The sequence below is a fragment of the Strix uralensis genome, chromosome 20, assembly GCF_047716275.1.
Source record: "Strix uralensis isolate ZFMK-TIS-50842 chromosome 20, bStrUra1, whole genome shotgun sequence".
NCBI lineage: Eukaryota > Metazoa > Chordata > Aves > Strigiformes > Strigidae > Strix > Strix uralensis.
In genome coordinates, this window is record NC_133991.1 from 8,774,231 (window position 1) to 8,794,129 (window position 19,899).

General features: G+C 50.6%; 2 protein-coding genes across 3 annotated transcripts in view; one reads left to right on the forward strand and one right to left on the reverse strand.

Annotated features, from left to right (window-relative positions):
• TAOK1 (TAO kinase 1) overlaps positions 1–17,184 on the forward strand; it is a 74,075-nt gene extending 56,891 nt beyond the window's left edge. For both annotated transcript variants that reach the window (XM_074890427.1, XM_074890428.1), the window contains exons 18-20: positions 2,593–2,805; positions 3,883–4,065; positions 7,866–17,184. In XM_074890427.1, the coding sequence (XP_074746528.1) occupies positions 2,593–2,805; positions 3,883–4,065; positions 7,866–8,327 (858 nt within the window). In that variant the 3' untranslated portion in view covers positions 8,328–17,184. The remainder of the gene's footprint in view (positions 1–2,592; positions 2,806–3,882; positions 4,066–7,865) is intronic.
• Positions 17,081–19,808, reverse strand: ABHD15 (abhydrolase domain containing 15). Its single transcript, XM_074890433.1, has 2 exons — positions 18,829–19,808; positions 17,081–17,723 (listed from the first exon to the last, which is right to left on the reverse strand). The coding sequence occupies exons 1-2, from the start codon at positions 19,662–19,664 to the stop codon at positions 17,246–17,248; spliced, it is 1,314 nt and encodes a 437-aa protein (XP_074746534.1). The 5' UTR covers positions 19,665–19,808; the 3' UTR covers positions 17,081–17,245.
• Between the last annotated feature and the right edge of the window lie 91 nt (positions 19,809–19,899).

The following is a 19,899-nucleotide window of genomic DNA, read 5'->3' on the forward strand; positions in this document are numbered from 1 at the left end:
TGAAAACCTAGCTGTGAGAACAAGGGACCATCTGATCACTGTTGAGAATCTCCAAGGATATAGTGTATAAATAGCTGATGACTTCACAGGGAAGCTGTGCTGCACTCTGAGCTGAATAAAACTGAAGCAGCTGTATTAGGTTGATCCTTCTGAGATTAGCATGAATGGGTTCTGCCTCCCCAAGGTGATGTGGTGCAGACACGAGTGGGCAGCATGTCCATTCTCATTCCTTGGCTGGCAGTCAGGACAGCGGGATCCGTGGTCTCTCTGGACTCCAGAGGCTTGGCTGCCCTCTCACCTCTGCAGACTCTTCAGCCCCTTCCCTTTCCCAGTGAGGACAGGGTTGGAGTGTTTTGCGGGGAGCATGGAAAGCTTGCACTTTGCTTTGTGTGGCTGTTCTGCGATTAGTGAAGGATTTCAGGCCTGAGCTGTCAATCCAGCACCTTTGCGTACACACAGTGCTAATAATGCAGCCTGCTGGACAACTGTTTGGTTTGTAGCACAATCCCCTATTTATCGAGACTGTTCCCTGGTATTAACTCTTCTCTTGCTTCTGACTAATGCAGGCAAGTATTCTTAATTGAATAGATAATTTGACTATTTGTTCAGTTTCTCTCTCCAGCAACGTTTTCCCTTGAGGGCACATGTTTCAGGCTTTCCCTTTGTTATTTAGTGAGGTCCTTTGTCCTGACAGCAGGTTTTTAACGGTCAGTGTCTGTTGCTGCTATTACAGCACCAGAAGGACCGATAACTAGAATTCACCCTTCAGTGAAAACTGCTCTGTTATTATTTCGAGTGTGTTAATTGTGATGCAAATACCCTCTTGCTGGTATTTCACAATACTAGGTCAAAATGATCTTGTCAGAAGTCTGCCTGGAAATCTTACCCCTCCCTTCTGTTTCCTGTTGTTAAAGCCTTTGGATTTGAAGCCTGTAAACAGAGCCTGGTGTCCAAGCAAGACTTCACAGAAAGTGAGGACAAAACAGATTGCTAGTGTTTTGCTGTGACCAGGTCCCTGATGGGAACGTGTAACCTGCTGACACTTCCCTTAAGGGCAGGGGGAAACAACCTTAAAGGTTTCCTGGAGGGAAATAACTTCCTGTGAATTCAGAAAGGGTAAAAGTGATGTATTCCTCTCCATGATATGTATTTTGTTTGAATGAAACACATTTTTGTCCTGTTTTCTGCATCAGGTTAGCAAAGTGGAATTGCTGGTTTATGCAGCAAAGCATGCTGATGTCTAAATTGAGCTGGATATATTATCTGATCCCACTGCATCTTTCTAGGTAGCTACAAGTGCTGTGCTTATCACCTACCCTGCTGAGTCTTGAGTTAGTGCCAGGAGCAGGCAGCAGAGGAGCTGACGGGAGACATGCGCGTATATCTGCCTTGCTGGTTCAGATCCCAGAGCTCTTCCAACTTATTCAAGGGACAGGAATCTTGTCCTCTTGCTCTGTTCCTGCCCCCAGTGCTTCGGGATTTGACCATGGTGGTGACAGTGGGAATGACCCAGAGTGTGTACTAACTGCCCTGATGTGGGGATTTAGGGGTGGTTTTGTTTGTTTTTCCTTACCATGAAGAACTTGACTGTCAGTTAACCAGCATCGCTCATCACTTGTGGATTTTGCTTAGTTAAAGTGTCCCTGCCAGCCCTCCTGTAGAAAGATACAGGGAACTCCAGGACACCTTCCTTTTCAGAGTCTTAAAACACTTAGTAGATGTTAACCCTTACAAGCTACTCTGGAAGGCAGGTAAGGCAGGTGAAGGAAAAAAATAATTAATCTCCTCAAGGTCATACAGCTAGGTCAGGGCCAGATGCCTTTTCCAGGACTGATGTCTCCCAGCCCTGTGTGCAGTCACAGAGTTACATCTCTAAACAATACAGAAGTCCTAGCAAGTGCAAAGGGAAAAGTCAATCTCCAGTAAGCCTCCGTCGGGACTGAGGAGTCATTTTGTTTGCCAGACTAGCCCAGTGCTAATGTTGCTTGTGGTGTGCGTCTTCGAGCGTCTAATCTTTCCCAGCCATTTTTTAGTATCTTTATGAAAACCAGGCTCTTAATATTAGGGGTTAGAACACATCTTCTCTTCATCAAACACTCAATGGAAAAAGTGTTGCTCTTTTTCCCTGTCCCTTCCCATGCACCAGATCTGCTGCTTTTCATAACATTAAGTGCTGTTTGTATATATGTGCCATACAAGCACAGTCATGTATGTGTAAGTATGGCTTTTGGTGCTAATAAATATTAGTCCTGTCCCTCAAGAACTTTTCTTGAAAAGCAACACCCAGGACTGGATCCAGTCCAGTGACAAATGTGAGGCTCTTTGTGCAGAGACAGCTGTATTTAGGCTGGAGCTTTGTTATAAAAGTGTCTGTATTGTAATTGTTTCGCACAGTAGCAGTGTCAAAGCAGCTGCAGCAATAGTCATTGCCTCTTGTGTATTTTGCTTCCCTCCTTGCACTGTAGCTGTTAATATACATTTGTGGATTCTTGAACTCATATCCTTAATGTAATCCTAAATATCCATTTGAATGGATATTTCTTCCATTTGAAACATGCTGGTTTTTTCTTTGTGTCCCCTCCATCTTTCCAGTCAAAAGAACTACAGATAAAGAAGCAGTTTCAGGATACATGCAAGATCCAAACCAGACAGTACAAAGCACTGAGAAACCATCTGCTGGAGACCACGCCAAAGAGTGAACATAAAGCTGTCCTCAAACGGCTCAAGGAGGAGCAGACCCGGAAGCTGGCTATCCTGGCTGAGCAGTATGATCACAGCATTAATGAAATGCTCTCTACACAAGCTGTGAGTCGCCTCCGAGGGACCCAGGGTTCCTCAGCCAAATAGGGATGTTTGCATTTTAACCGATCTGTATCCTGACAGCAGGCTATCTGCTTCCTTGCTACACGTGCCATACCCTGCACAGTCATTCCTCTGTGTCTAAAAAGCAGCATTCAAATGCGGAGGAAAGAGGTGTTACCCCCTTCAGGCAGGTTGAAGTTGAAGCTGCTTTAGCAGAGATGCAAAGCGATGCATCTGTGTGGCCAGAGGACTGCTTTTGCCTGAAGTTTGACAACATAAACATCCCTGTTAGAGCATTGTTAAATAATGTGCAGCTTGCTGTCTTAAGTCATTTAGGTTTTGATTTGTCAGTGATACCAACCAAAGCATGTCCCACTGGTGGAAGATGCTCATTGAATCATGGAGGAGTCCGCAGTTTTGACTGTAAATCTGAAATAATGGTAGAAGCGTTGTGGAAGTTCTGTGATTCCTTCTTTAAGGAATGACCACATGAGCAATGCTTTGAGTCCTTGCTACAACTGAACATGTGGTTTTCTTTGCACTTCTTGCATATTGCGTCCTGCTCACATCGCTCTGTACAGATACGACACTGTGAGGCAAGGCAGCTGGCTTAATTTACATATGGGAAGGTTAAAAGTTCAGTATCGTACTGCTTTTAAGTTTATGTCATTCTGTTCTTCTGCCTGAAGTCCTGCATTGGCAGGGATGTGGACTTAAGTCTCCTTCGTACAGGTAATTGGTTAATCCAGTTGAATGGAGCAAGAGATCTTCTCTTTGCCTCTAGCAAAAGGAGAGCTGTGGATGTTAGCGCCTCCAGCAGTCTGGTCTCTGCAATATGAATCGTGGTTCCTGAGGTGCCACTGCTCATCAGCATCACTTGCATCAGCGCTGTGGGCTCACTGTCACCAGTCTTTGTCACTATAGGTCCTCTGTTCAGTGAAACGAAGTACAATAGAGACCATTTGTATTGCTAAGAAAACAAAGTCCCATCCCATTCTCTCCCACTCCCCGCAGTCCTCCCCCGGAGTGTCATGAGTGGTTACCCCATAGTGAAATGTCTCTATTGTCTGTCTTTCCCAGCTGCGTTTGGATGAAGCACAGGAAGCAGAGTGCCAGGTTTTGAAGATGCAGCTGCAGCAAGAATTGGAGCTGCTGAATGCATATCAGAGTAAAATCAAGATGCAGGCAGAAGCCCAGCATGATCGGGAGCTGCGTGATCTTGAACAGAGGGTATCCCTCCGTCGGGCCCTCCTTGAGCAGAAGGTAAAATGGGCACGCGAGCATCATTAGCACGCACCGTGTTTCAGATCTTAAATTGCACTGTACTTCTCAACAGAGAGAGAAATTGCTTTTACCTTGCTGTATATAGTAACAGGGATCATTTGGGTATTTGTCTCTCTGGGGTGATAGCTCAGTGACACATAGGCCAAACTTTCTGCCAGCTCAGCCGTCCTATGTGAGCAGCTTCTGGCTGGGATAGAGCTCCCTGAAGTGTGCCAGAGGGAGCCGGGCCTCTCTGGGCAGAAGGGAAAGTGAACTCTTCTTTCTCTCTGAGCTGCAGATTAGCTTCCCCAGCTCATTAGAGGATAGACAATAACAACCTAAAGCTGGCAGGGGGAGCTTTTGCAATTTGCATAGTAGCAGTAGTAGGTATCTTTGGGGGGTGGAAGTAAAATGTATTTGAGATCCTGTGTTTTATGGTAATATTATTTTAATGCAGATCTCCATTTGTCAGTCTGTGGAGACCAGTTTGCAGTTTCCCTATGAAACTCTGCTTGTTAGAAGCAAACTGAAGTAGCCAGACCCACAGGCAGGGGTGACCTGCTGCTCCCTAGATTTCAGCTTGTAATTGGCTGTGTGTATTAAGGTGCTCCTTGTTGAAGTATGCTTTTCCATGCAGTGCCAGACACGTGGTGTGTATAGAAATGTGAGTGGCCTACACAAACCCAGGGAGGGGTAGTGCACCAGTCAGTGAAAGGCAGTACACAATCAGCCTTCCTCCTGCAGATTTTCTCCCCTTTGATTTGCCCTGTGGGTGCCAGCCATCACCATTCACGCAACAGTGCCCAATTTTGCTGATTGGCAATTATTAAATTAGGGTAATTACTCTGTGGCCTCGAGGTTCTTTACACTTAACTTCTCCCAGAGGCTAACAGATGGATGTTGGGCTGATAGAGGGCCCACGTTGGCATAAAACTGCTCCACCTCACGGTCAGCTGAGGAAGCGTCTCCGAGAAGACAGTACAGTCCTGCTGTGCTTTGATCTCCTGCAAGGAGACAGGAATCTCTGGAAGTAACTGAACTTGTGAAAACAGAGTTCCCTTGCAGTGCTCACATGTGTGAGAGCTGTCTTTAGACCCCGTGGCTAGTTAGTTTGCTCCGGTCCGGAAGAGGACAGGTCCGGTCACAGCCCTGCCTTTGAGTACATCCTTATGCTGGGTGTGCATTGCCCTCTGGCGGCATGCTCAGCTGGGAGCTCTGGGGAGAAGTCTGCCACGGCGAGCCTGCTGCTGGTCACTGCTCCTTGTCTGCGGGAGCAACTTATATTGCACTGCACGTAGTGTTAGGTTAGAAGTTGAAGTGAGGTCGGTGACTTAAGGAAACGCACATCAACCAATAATAACATTGCTTATAGTCTTTCATTGTGGACCAGGGTTGAAGTGTCTGCCCATAGAAAGCCCCTGCAAAGCATTTGGCATCAGTAATGGTGATAGATAATACTTCATAGAGAGGAAAAAAAACGATAAAAGACCTAGCTTAATTTTTTGTGTGTATTTGTGTCCCTGTGTTGCCTTAGAATAGCAAAAAAATTGGATGGTGCTTCAACTTCCATAGGCTTATTCAGCAATACCTGCAGTCCTAGCGCACTGCCAGTCACAAAGTCATGGACCAGCGATGAGTCTCTTGTTTCTTGATGGGGTTAGAGTCAGTTAGTGGCAGCTCAAGGGAAAACGTGTGGATGCAAAAGTAGATGCATCCTTCTTTTGCAAGGGTATTATTTAGGAGGAGAGGTGGCTTTCTGTTTCTGGAAGAACTGAGAGTTGAGTATTCTGGTGTGGGTCACTCAGCGATGTCACCTGGTGTTTGCTGCCACGTGCTAACTGAAACTGGCAGCCAGAGAAAGGGCAGGTATGTGTGCGAGATGAACGTCTGAATTTATATGCACAAATATATACGTAGCCTGTGGCACAGTCCCTGATGTTCAATAATAAACCAGATTCCAGAAGTTAGTGTGTGCTTAGGACTCTGCTCCCTTCTCAGCACAATCCTTTTTACTTTTGATGGTGCCCATCACCATAGTAGCTCACCAGAGCATACACGTCTGACTGAGGCTAAGGAGGGAGTAACCAGCCCCACCAACCTTAAGTGCCAGCGACTGAGGCACGGTACAAACTATACCCCGATGCTGTGTTGTTTGTGTTGCACCAGTAATGAGCATGTCCCAAGAGTGTCTTTAAAAGACTTCAGATTTACTCATTTCCTTTCCACATGCCTCAGACACCTCATCTTCAGAGTCCTGCATCCTGAGGTCGTTTCTAAGTGATGTCATTTTAGTGCAGTGTGTTAGGCATGCCTCTCTGCAAAGTGCAGTTGCACCAAGTTCTGTGTTAACGCTGTCACAAAGACTGAAAACTTTGAGCAGCGGGACATGCTGAAGATGTTGAAAAAGGAGGATTCTGCTTAGCTAGCAGGACTGGGAAAAACAAGTGGAGCATTTTAAAGAGCTAACGTTAGAGAAGGCACCTTCTTCCTCTTCTGCCTTTTCCAAGGCAGCTGACCACTGCGTGGCTTTCAGCAGGAGTGAGCAAGGCTGCTTTATGGAGAGACTCAGTGTCACTCACCTAGCACTAAGAAACAGGCAAGTGGATAAGGCCATTTCTGAAAGCCCCAAATGGCTCAGGAGATGACTCATGCTGGAGCAGATTGTTTCCTAAATTCCAGATGAAATCACTTTGCATATTCCCTGACTAAGGCAAGAGGGTGCTTACAAGTACAGTGCTCTGCCCAGTACCTTCAGCACAGACCAAGATAACACCTCTTGGCCACGTTGCTGCTGTCAGCAGGGGAGATGCCAGTGAGCTATGCTAAAAGTCTTGGCTGCTGCTTTTCACCCATTTAGTCTTTTTCACTGAGGCCAAAAGTACTCTTTTTGAGTGCTGGCAAGAAGATAATGGAGTGATTCTTTGGTTCTCCACCTGCCTGCAAAGACTTCAATAAGAAAGGCTTTCATCCCTGTCTGGGTGTCAGGAGGGCGTAGCCCCATGTTTGCTGTACTTGAGAGCTGATCCCAGTGCCCCTACCAAAGTACTGTTGGAAACTGATTTGGAACAGTGTTACAGGGAAGAAATTGGAGTTGCCAGCTTGCATATCATCTAGCTAATAATCTGCCAGACAACTCAAACATCACTGCCTACTTTCTTCAGCCACACACCCTGGAGAAAGTATCAGGGTAATGAAATATGAGAAAACAATTTAGGAAAGGGGTAGATAGAAGCTGAAAAATATGAGCTAAGAAAATCTGGCCAGAGAATACCGGAGAGGGAACTTGAATGTGGGCTCGCACACTGAATCCTGGAGAAAGTAACAGTCATCGTCATCAGATTCAGCTACAAACAAAAGTGAAGGTCACATTAAGCTGTGTTGGCAGGTATTTGACTGTATAAGCACTGTGCTTGGCTGTGTTTGGAGGTGCTTTCCCAGTAGGCTTTTATGAAAGCTGTAGACTTTGCTGCATCTTATAACATTAATCTATGTCAAGCTGTTAGTATCAGTGCAAACTCTGGATTTGCATACCTAAAACTTCTGTATTCACCAGGGAACGGGGACCGAGACCCTCCAACTGGTAATTCCCCATGCTTTGGCGTGTGCCGGTCTATGGGACGTACCCTTTTGTATTCAGAACAGATTGTGTGTCAGTGGACATCTGCTCTAGATCCAGCCTTACGTAGAAATACAGGGAGAAGGTCCTCATTAGCTTGCTGTTACAAGTCCTTCCGAGACTTGAAGCCATGCCTCTAACAGAGTCCTGCTACTACAGACGGTCTCTTCTTTTTCCTTCCTAGATTGAGGAGGAGATGCTGGCGTTGCAGAACGAGCGTACCGAACGGATACGAAGCCTGCTGGAGCGTCAAGCTCGCGAGATCGAAGCCTTTGACTCAGAAAGCATGAGGCTAGGTTTTAGTAATATGGTTCTTTCTAATCTCTCCCCCGAGGCGTTCAGCCACAGCTACCCGGGAGCTTCTGGCTGGTCCCACAATCCTACTGGGGGTGCAGGACCTCACTGGGGTCATCCCATGGGTGGCCCACCACAAGCTTGGGGCCATCCAATGCAAGGTGGACCCCAGCCATGGGGTCACCCCTCGGGGCCCATGCAGGGGGTACCTCGAAGTAGTGCTATAGGGGTCCGCAACAGCCCCCAGGCTCTGAGGCGGACAGCTTCTGGGGGACGGACGGAACAGGGCATGAGCAGGAGCACAAGTGTTACTTCACAAATATCCAATGGTTCACACATGTCTTATACATAACTTAAACAATAACTGAGGGTGGCAATTCCACTGGAGCTGTCTGCCAACAGAAACTGCCTACAGACACCAGCCCAGCAGCCTCCTCAGTGCGGTGCTGACGTGTGGAAGCTGGGTGCACATGGAATATTGTATTCATTTTGTAAAGCATTATGTTTTGTGTTTACTAACTGGGATGTCATAGTATTTGGCTGCAGGGTTTGGGGGGGGTGGTTTTTTGATTTTTTTTTTTTTATTATTATTATTTTTGGTTGTTTTTTACTTTTTGGAGGGGTCTTGGGAGGGCGTCTGAGAAATATATGCAATTAGTCAGAAGAGTTGGCTGGTGGTCGTCACACTGACAGGACAGAAGGGCCTCAGACTGCCCTATCACGCCATCCATAGGAAGTCTGAGGGAGAATGGAGACCTCCTCCCATGTCCATAAATTTCGAACTGCCACCCTGCAAAAACCAGGCGAGCTGCCTTTAAACCAACATCCAGGGGAGGAACAGCTGGATCTTCTGTTCCATTTTTATTTGTCATTAAATTGGATACATTTCTAGGGTATTGCCTCTGCCAAGAGGCATTTTCAAAGACCTGTAGGTGAGGAAGAAGGGTGAGAAGAGAGGCCAAGAGACACCAGGGCTCAGCAGGGCCCTTCTACCCAAGTGCCCGCTCTGTGTCATGTAAGAAGTGACGTTCTCTCAGAAGGCTCTGGTCAGCTTCCCGAGAACTGTGTAGGTAAACCTGTCTGGAGGGAACAGGCTAGAAATGTTTGAAATTGTATTCCTGCTTTGGCACTCCCTGACTGTGCTGCTGGTAGCTCAGACGAGGTTGGGCAGAGGAGCGTAAGTAATGCACTTGTACAGCTAATACTGTGACATCTCATTTTAGCTAAGCATCAGAATAATTCTTGGAGCCCAGTGTAGTCCTTTTTGCTCCATGCAGAAATGTTAGACTTTCAGCCAATCAGTCTCAAATGCCAGAGGTATTTTGAAGGATGCCATAGTCACAAAATGCCATTGATCGGGCTTTTCATTGTTACACTACATCCACCAATTTATTACCTTTTTGGCTTGTTGCAATTTCCTGTTTACATGTAGAGTGTAGCCAACTGTTTAAATGTTTAGTTGCCACAGTGTACCAGGAGGAGCTGAGCCAATGACTCTTTCCCAGCTGATGACTAACCCACATCACCACTGTAGATCTTGCTGCATGTGAGGCTCCTTTTTATTATTTTCGTTGCTGCAATACTTCACAACTTTTACAGTCCCTTGAGATGCTGTGATATTTTGGCAGCGTATCACACCATGCGAGAAGGCACTACTTCCAGAGGCTCGTTGGAGCTGCTGTACTACTGAAAGGAAGCAAAGGAGATTGTGAAATCCATACGGCGATAAAGAGGTCAGGGAGTCTCATTAACCGAATGACTTTGTGGCATCGTGTTGTCCCTTAGTGCTGGGAACTGGAGATGCCCCCATGCTCTTGTGCCAGTGCCAGGGCGGTCTGGGTCAGCCAGCACTGGGGGACTAGGGAAAGAGCAGGTAGATGAAGTTTGGCTTAAGGCAAAGATTTCCGTCTTGGGGACTGACCAGCCAGGGTTCTTTGTAAATGTTTTTCCTTGCACACTAATCATCTTGAAGAAAACACTAGCTGCTAACTCTAGGATTTGCCTTTAATATGTTTATAGGGCTCAAAAGCAAGGTTTTCCGAATGTGTTTGTCCACGTGACATATTTATATAGTAAATACTCTAGTGTCTCGCTGCTGTTCAGTACTCTCAGCAGGGCGACGTTCTTTCGTTAGCTAAATTAACATCCGCTCCCGATCCTTAACTCTCTGCCAGTGTCCGGTGAATCCAACTGGGATTGCTAGCATCTTGACGTAGCATATTGCTCTAATCAAAGATGGAAACTCTACCAAAATATGTTTGAGCAGCCCCTTAGTAAGGAGCTTTGTAGTACTAACAGTTGATGGAAGCCTGGGATGAGGCGGGGGTCCCACGGAGGTGACTCTGGTTGCCCCCTGGGGCAAGTGGTGACCGTGAATTGTCCTGTCCTTTCCTCCGCTATGTTTTTATGTGGAATTGGATGTTTTGGGGTCATTCTTTTGCATTGCAGTGTTGTTGAAATGCAGCGAAACTGATTTAGGAAAGGTACCTGTATTTTCCTGGGGTTAGAAAGAAAGCCAAAAATGAAGTGAAAGGCCAAAATTGTGTTGGGATTTACCATGTGAGTGTGGAGGGTGTGCCCAGAGCATGGTGCTAACACAGCGTTTTGAAGTTCAGCTCCTCTATCACAAACAGCAGCAGCGACAGCAGGGACAGGCTATACCTGCAAGTTCAGTGGGTTCATTCTTTTGCTTCCGTTATGGTTTGAATTTGGTCAAAGTCTCTGGCTTAAATTGAGCTACTTCAACAGAATTCTCTTCAACCCATCTCTTTGTGTAATGTCAAGCATGACTGAATGCTGAATCCAAACGGTGGCTATCCCATATTGGCTTTTTTGTATTCAAAAAGAATTGTGTAGTAACCATTTTTACATGTATATCATATGCAGACCTGGACTATTCCAACAAGTTAATATTTTAATTAAAATAGTTTGCAAAAACTGATTCAGATCAACTGGTCTAAATGTGTGTGTCCCTGTGTGTACGTGGGGGAAGGAAAGTTGTCCCAAACAAGCCTGATCTCGAGAGAAAGCACCCCATTACGCAGCTGTAGCCAGAGGGACTCGGGGTCAGGCTGTGCTTTGGAGGTATATGAGGAGGCCCTTGGCATTGAGAATTTTAATGTATCTCGGGTATATTTCTGAGATACATGAACAACTATACACTAGAGAGACGCAAACACTCTCTGAATCAGTTTGCAAACTCTATTTTTAAAAGTAAGACCAATTGCTCCATATTGTACTCGTAGCAGTCATGCCCTAACTTTGGTTTTAAAAATACTATAATCTGTAAATTGTGGAAACTACTCCAGTACCTCAGCAAAGATGTTTTCTTGCATCTTTTATGTTCGTATTTAACACTGGGGAAACTCTTCTGTGTGGACTACTTTGCAAACTTTATTGCAGTATTTTCAAATCACCAGCTTGACCCCTGAAATCTCTTATTCTGTGGTTATTTTTCTCTCCCCTTTGCAAAGATCTAGAGTTCTGATGTAGTTTAGCCCAGAGATGAGAAAACAAAACAGAGGAGCCAGCATTTTCACCTCTTTCTGATTTGAATTTCTTTCAATTTTATTTAATTAAAATCAGTGAAAGGGACCACGTTTTTCATGTTCTCCATGGTCCCGGGGAGTCAGCAGCCACCTCTCCCTTCCATGTCAAACGTTATGTGCTTTCTTCCTGGGATGCAGCACTGAAATGGAGGCCACAGCTCTGTTTCACCTGCATTCGCTCCAAGCCTGTGAGCTTCAAAGGGGTTGAAGAACTAAATGTGCTTTCCGCAGACAATTCCCTGCAGCCATTCCGTGCCTGGCTTGGGGCCAGGCTGGCATCGCTCTGTCTCCCCCCCAGCCCTCCCGCTCCAGACCAGCGTGCATTGCTGTAACCTGCACGGGGTGCAGCCTCTAAATCCTGGGGTGATGTTGTTTATTAACCACCCCACCCCACCCCCAGGGAAAAGGGCCCTTTGCGCTTCAGGCTGCCCTGCCCCCCCTCGACCTCGCTTACGTGCCATTTCTTGAGAGGCAATAAATTGTATTGTACCACTGTCTACCATTACTCTGTTGAATACGCACATCTCTCTGGATATATATATATGGTATCTCATTTGTATATATTTATATACTCTGTATGTACGTGTGTGTGGGTATACGTGCACACACACCTCACGCTGTGCATTTCTGTCAGGGCACTTCAGTTCTGCTGTTCCTTTTAGCTCTCCTGTTTGTGAGCAAAAGCAACCCCTGCAGCAGGGCTCTCGAGGGCGAGCGCACGGCCGAACATCTGCGCAAGCTGTGCCAGGGGCTGAACGCAGTCAAAAGCCCTCGCTTAAATACTGCCCTGCTAATTGTAGCTTTCTTTTTCTGGGGCGCGGGAGGGCAGGATAGCTGCTATGGGTGTGCTGTAAAGGAGAGAAGAGAGCTCCCAGAGCGTATCAGAAAGTCAGAAGACAGCAGAGAAGAAAACAAGATGGTATAGTGTTAGGAAAGCAGTTGAGGCAATGTACTGATCTGCTGGGGAGGCGGTGAGTGGGCCGGTGAAGTGCTCAGCAGGCTGAGCTCAGAGTCCCCAGCTGCGTCTCGCCACAAAAGATCACAAGCCCGGCACGGTCTTGGCATGCTGCACCGGCACTAACTTTTGGTATTCCTGAGCTCAAGCCGCCGCTAACTGAACACTCTCTACCTTTGTGTGTGTCGGATAACTAGAGCAGGTTCTGTGGAGGATCAGAAGAGAAGCTAAATTGGAAGATTTAAAATATACGTGTGTACAACATATACATACATGTATGTACACACACAGACACTTTCGGTCCATTCTTTATTCTGCCTAGGCACGTGTGTTTTGCTGCTTGAGTCCGGTAAGCAGAGGACAGCCTTGTTCTTCTCCCAGGTGCTTGCTCTGCGTTTCTAGTAAATCTTACCCTGGTCTTTCTCATAGTAGAGGGGCGAGTGCCATGCTGGACACCACGAGCTCCTCAAGCTGTGAAGACCCTTCTGACCTTCTCCTTTGTCCTCTACAGACCCCATCTTAGTGAGGCATCTGGCAGTTCGGGGAATGAATGATTCTCGCATGTGTCAAGTCGCAACTGTTCATCCAGCTGCGATATTTACCCCCCCGGCGAAGCCCAGCCAGCTCAGCAGCGTGCCAACCGTGGGCTCTCCTCTTTGTGCTACCAGAGAATTTGGAGGCAATTTTCCCCCCCTGTCCTTTTTGGAAGGTCTCTTGCGAGTTTTTTAGGAGAGGCTTGGATTTGGTTGGGACAACCTTCCTCTTTCAGAAGGAGTAGGGTCATCTTTAGCTGTGCTCCTGCCTGAAACTTTCCCACCCCGGCGCTGGCCGGCAGCGAGCCCAGAGCCACATGCCAAGGATGGAGGAGTGGTGGGTGCCCAGACAGGGAGGCCGGGCGCTGTCCCTCTGCTGCGTTTGTTTCAGTTTGCACTTTTACAAGTCGATTGAGCCGGAGTCTGTTGAGAAATGCGTATGAAGCGCTTTGGAGGGTTGTGGGTAGCTGTTTACAGCCAAAAAAACCCAAAACTGATAGATCTAGTGGTTATAGTAAACATCACCCCACCAGGGAACGATGGCAGCAGATAACCCTGGTTCCTGTTGCACAGTGAGGTTCAGCCAGCTGGGGCCATGGTGCTGCCTGCTGCATCCCTGCCCTGCCTCTCAGCCCCGGCTTTGCTGGGCAGGGAGGGGCCTTTGTCAGCTAGAGAGGGACTTAGTAAATCAGATTTGCCGGCAAACAAGCACCTTAACCACCGAGCTGTGGGTCTCAATACTTGCACTTCACCTGAAGGCTCCTCTGGGAGCGGGGGGAGGAAGGCAGTTTGGTACGTGACCGTTGGCTTTGCACCCGTCTGGCGTCCTCAAAACATCCTAAAGCCATGTCCTATGAAAAAAAACCCCCAACATCGGTTCCCTCTCTCCTTGCTTTCTCTGAATGCACACACTGAGTCCAGGAACCAGGAGGGCTGAGCGTTGTCCCCACGGATGTGAACAAACCCGGGGGGATCTTCCACCTCGCCCCTCCGGTCCCCTGCCCCGCTCCCCACCCTTGAGTACGGGTACCTCAGAACATGCACAGTTTGAATTTTCACTGACAATTAGTTTAATTATTGTGAGTGAAAAGAGTTGTAATTATCTGTAAATATGTAGTTAACAAATTGACCTAGTTTCTGTATTTTTTAAGTTTTTGTACTAAAATTTATAGATACAGTATGTGCCAGCTAGCAAAAAGCTACTGTAATTGCCAGTCGTAGTTCAGCATGCATCTAATCCCCGAGACTTGTCAAAGTGATGCTGTAAGGAATTGTGCTTAAATATTGCGAGCTGGGGAGGCGCAGCGGCCGCTGGGGCCGGGGGGCTGGGGAGGCCAACAGCCGCTCGCCCTGGGGCTTTCGGCTTCCAGCCTTCAGCCGGGTTTTCCGTGTTTGCCAGGTTTTCCGTGTTTGCCGGTTTTTTCCATGTTTGCTGTGTGGAATCTTCTTCCTTTTGGCGTCGTGTGCTGTATGGTGGGCAGGGCGAGGGACAGAGCGGTGGCTTCAAGCTTTCTCTGGGGCTAAACTCAACGGGAACCGAGTTCAGGTTCTTTGCTGCAGTTTAATACTGGCTTATGACTATATTTTTCAACCTCTCTAGAAATGATCTGGTTTCCCCTTCTGACTGCTTTTGTCTTAAACCTGAGATCATCTAAACCTACTGGAGGAAAAAAAAAAAAAAAAAAAGACTTTAGTTTAAGATCGTTGCCTGCTTTTAGTGCCAGGATCACGCATTTCTATGGCAACTCTGAGCTCAGCAGAGTTTAGAAATCAGCCCAGGGTTGTTAATGACATCGCTGCTGCTTTTGCGCGGCCCCGACTGCAGCCGGTGGCAGCTGCAAAGGGCGAGTTTGTGGGTGCGATGTGGTGGCTTGCGGGGGGGTCTCGGTGTCCCTGCCCCGGCTGCGGCTCGCTTGCACCGCGAGACCTGCCACGAAGTGAGAGCTGGACTCCCCCCGCGCTTCCTAGGAACGAAGCAAGGACCTGTACTCCTTGTCTTGGGGCAGAGGCAAGTCTGCAAGTTCAGGAATAGCTTTGCTGAGCGTCCCGGGAAGCCGCGAGCAGAGGAGTTTGAGCGCCGGTGAGGCCGTGTTCTCCGTGTCTGGTTGTCCTGGAGGTTGCAGGGGACGGGAGCTTGTAAGGATTCAAGGATCAGAGAAGGAGAGGCATACGTGCGTGTACAGGTTTGGCTTCTGGCAAGCAAACCACCCGCTTCCTTTCTTCAGCTTTTCTTCCCTCCTAACCCCCCGCAGCTCTTCCCCCTGCTTGCTTGGAACAGGAACATTTTTTACCTGCCTAGAAACAGCTGAAAAATGGGGGGGGGAGGGAGGGGGGGGAGGGAGGGGGCAGCCCTGATGTAAATAATTAACGTTACAAAGTGAAGTGTGTATAACATAAAAGGCTACAGCCCTTTGGTGACTTGTAAATGCTTAAGAAGGTTGTGGTAAGATGTGGAGGGCCAAGGGACCTGCCTGGGGCTCTGCAGCCATCGCTGCCCCACCGACACCAGTGGGTCGGGAAGGGGGGGCCCACCCTGCGTACCTTAGCCGTGGGAACCCCCTTGGTTTAGTGGATGGGAGGGTAGTGTAACGTGTGTAATACGGATAGGAGAAGCTGTGTGAGGTGTGTATAGTGTATATTTTTTAAAAATAGCTTGCTTGTATTGTGAAGATTTTAAAGACAAACTTGAGAATTCTAGCCTAACTATTAACACAAGTTTAACATCAGTTACCCCACTGGGTTCAGAGCCTCTTGAATGTATATTCCTTTTTGTAACCTAAATGACCTATTCTTCTACCAGTCAGCCAGACATCCTATTTATATTTTTAATTTTATATATTACTTTCCATTTGTTTTCATTATTTCCAGCATGTTTCTGGTTTTGGTTTTTGTTTGGGGGTTTTGTTTTGTTTCTTTTTGCACAAGCATTGTGTGAAGTCAAGGAATTGTTAACTCAAACCTGGTATTTTCCAACCTGTTCCCCCTCCCCTTCCTCTCCTCCACCCCTGTTTTTTGTTTTTTTTTTTTCTTCCGCCAACAGTTTGGGATTTTCTGGGCTGGGATGCAGCGGGTGGGAGGAGGGGATGGCTATTTTCCATTTGCAGCTTCTGTGCAAATGCCAGGTCTTTTGCCAGTCAACTAAAAACGCTTCACTTACTTACTGGTTGCTTTAAAAAAAAAAACAAAAAAAAAAAAAAAACAAAAAAACAAAAATGTAACCTTATCAGTCCAACATAGACCATGGCGGGAGGAGGGGAAGTGCACACCTGTAGCCACACAACTCTAGCTTTGGCTGCGAAACAAAAGCAAACCTTTCCTGGCGAGCAGGTAACTGCACGGCAGCTCCCAGCCCCGCCGGCCGCCCGACCCGGCGGAGGTTTGGCCGGGCACGAGCCTCGCGGTTCGGCCGAGCCGTGCCGGGGGGGAGCGACGTGCCTTGGGCTTGCTCTTCCCCCCTCGGCGCCTGCCTGTTCATGTGCACAAACTCGAGAGCTGCCTACTGATGACAGCAAAGCTGTTGCTGCTTTTCCTCTCCTCCTCCTCCTCCTCCTCTTCCTCCTCTCCCCCTCCGTAAGGAGGTCCAGCTCCCCAACAAGAGCTCGCCCAGCGCCGTGGCCGTCTGCTCTGGGGCATCATCCAGACCTAGCAAAGCCCGGCTGCCGCGGTGCGGGGGGAAGGCGCCCGACCGCACAGTTTTGTGCTGCGGAGCGTTAGTTAGAAAAAACACACACATATCTGCTGTTTTACTATGAACACTGGTCTGAGGTTTCCAGGCCCAGCACCACGGTGATGGGCCGCGAAGGATTTAACTAGGGGAATTAAACTCCTTCCTGCTTCCATGTCTGGTAGCACCAGCTGGTATGAGTGAATCTACAGGTGTGCGTTTTCCTTCTTGTAGAAAATGCCACGAGCACTAACTGATAAGGCTTAATGTACAGTATATTGTCAGTATTCTGGTATTCTTCTGGTTCAACATACGTTATAGCTCATATATAACCTGTATTAATTGTATAGATTGTGCATTTAAAGCTGTTACCAAGTTGTCAGAAAATAAGAGAAGAGAAAAAAATAAGGTCATATGTAATATTTTGTTTGTAAGTATCCTTTGTATCATAGCAAAGGAAATGTTAAAAAAGAAAAAAAAATCAACTGTAATAAAGTAATTTTAGTACACGGAGTGTCTGCCTGCCTTTCTGAGCCCCCCTCCCCAGCGTGTGGGACCCTTCCCCGGGGGCTACCGGGTGTAGGACCTCTGCCAGGTGAAGACGGGGGGCTCGACGGCGGGACCCCCCCACCTGCGGGGCCGCGGCAGCCCCTTCCTCCGCTCCTCAGCCCGCAGGAACTCGGCCATGGCCCTGAAATACTCCAGCACGGCCTCGTGTCCCCAGCAGCGCCCCGGTCCCCGCCGGGGGAAGCCGCAGTGGCCCCCGTGGGGGGTCAGCAGCAGGAAGAAGTAGGGGCTGCTGCGGAAGAGCTCCAGCGGGAGGCTGCGGGCCGGGGGGCCGCGGACGGGGTCGTCGGCGCTGCAGAGGCACAGCACGGGCACGGCCGCCTCGTCGGCGTCGCGCAGGGGTTCGTTGCGTTCCCAGTACGTCTCCCAGGTGGTGGGGCGGCTCTTGGTCCGGCAGAAGAGGGATTCCTCCAGCTCCCGCAGCGAGCGGCTGCCCAACAGCCCCTCCACGTCCACCGCCTCGGCCAGGGACCCCGCGTACCTGCGGGGATGGGATGGCCACCGTGGGCCACAGCCCTGCACACAGGGACTGGGGGTGGCCTCAAGCTCCCACCGCCTTCCCTGCAGCTGGTTTGGGGGTCCTGGTCCCAGCCCCTTGTGCTGGGGATGCTGGGGGGGGGGGGGGGGGGGGTGTCCCCGCAGTGCAGCCTGTGCCAGGCTGGGTACCATGGCAACGGGAGGCAGCCAGCACTCCTCTCTGTTGCCATGGCAGCAGCGCTTGCACTGGGTATTGGGAAATGGGGGGGGAGGGGGGGGGGGGGGAACACCCTCCTGCTACCCCACCCCACCCCCCCACCCCCGCCACCATCACCTGGCCAACAGAAACCCTCCCCTGCCCCCCATCCCTGCAGTGAACTGTGCCTGGCTGCACCCACCCCGCCTTTGCTGAGGCTCAACTTGGCACCTGTTTGCCCCAGCATTTTGGGGTTCGGCTGCATTTTTTTGGGCTCTCATTTGCCCACCAGTGGGGCCCCTCTGTGTCCCATCCCCTCCCCCCGCCCAAGGTCTCAGCACCACCCAGGGAGGTGCCGCTTGCTCAAGGCCTTGGCACGGGGTGGTTTGTCTCCCGTCCCAGCCCACACTAGTACTTGGCCCTCCCCAGCATGGCCGTGTTGGGCAACGGGGACCCTGTGCCTCAGGAGGGGGGGGTGGCAGCTGCCACAGCCCCCAGCCAGGCTGTGGGTCAGTGGTTGTGGCCCCCCAACCCTCCCAGGGCAGGTCGGGTGCTGGGGGCAAGCAGCCACGCAGGTGGGGGTGGCCGACCCCGCTCAGCCCCCAGGGTCCAGCACAGCGCTGGGGGCTTTGCCAACCCACCCAGTGCTGCTGTGCCGAGGTGACACAGGGGACCCCGAGATGCTGTCACAGCCCCAGCTGGGCCAGGGAGCACGTGGCGGCCAAGCTGGCCCCGCAGCAGCCGGCTCCAGGCTGGTGTTCATTAACCAGCGCATTTTGCTGCTCTCAGCACCTCTGCCCCGATGCCGGCAGCGGCACCCATTGCACTCCCTCCCCGCTGCTCCAGGGATGGCTGAGGGGCTCCGGGGACACCCCTTCCCCACCCCCCCGCCAGCCTGAGGGACCCCACTGACCTGCTGAGTCCCCGCTTGAGGTGCAGGAGCAGCGGCCACTCGTAGAGCCAAGGCATCCCGGCTTCAAACCACTCCCGGCCGCGGAAGACAGGGGAGATGCAGGCGGCGGCGGCCAGGCGGCTGGAGGAGCCGCTCTCGCCCAGGTAGGCAAGTAGTAGCCCCGAGCCCGAGCCCTCGCTGACGGCCAGCAGCGGGGTGGCAGGGTGCCGGCAGCGCAGGTAGGTCACCGCCTCCCGCAAGTCCCCGGGGTCACCGAAGGGCTGGAGCCGGGGCGTGGTGAGGGGGCAGCCGTTGTGGCCCCGGCGGTTGAAGATGACGGGGATGAAGCCCCGCTCCAGCGCCCGCAGCCCCAGCTGCAGCAGCCCCTCCGTCACCTTCCCAGCGGCGTTGGGGATGAGCAGCAGCACCAGGCTGGGGCCCCCCCCACCGCCACCCCCCACAGCCCCCCATGGCCCCACCAGCCAGTCCAGGGCCACCAGCCCAGCATCGGGCAGCTGCAGGAGCTCCCGGGCCACCGCCGGCTCCAGCTCGGGAGGCTGCAGAAGCTGCCACAACATCTGGAGCCGGGGCCAGCGTGGCCACGGCCAGTGGCCCCCCTGCAGCGCCGCCGACCGCCCCAAGCTCCGCACCAGGTGTTGGGCCAGCGCCGAGGGCTTGCACAGCAGCCGGCAGCGCCCTGAGCCATCCTCGGCGATGAAGGGGATCCCCTCCTCTTCCTTCTCCTCCTCTCCCCAGTCTTCAGGCACCTCCAGCCTCCCCGTCCAAAGGCGCCAGGCCAGGAGGCCCAGGCTCAGGAGCACCACGGCTGCGGCCACCAAACCCCCAGGGGACACCATGGTGGTGACGGGAGCCCCGGCCAGCAGCCCCCGGTGCGCAGCAGGTTCACAGAACGATGGCAGGGCCGTGCCGGGAAAGCCCAGCCCCGGGGCTGGGCGAGTGCTGGGGCCACGCCGGGGACGGTGTGACCAGCCGCCAGCCGGGGCCAAGGGGACTGGGTGAAACGGGAGGGACACGTGGCCGAGCTCTGCATGGTGCTGGCCGGGGGGGGGGAGGTGAATCCCCTGCAGGCAC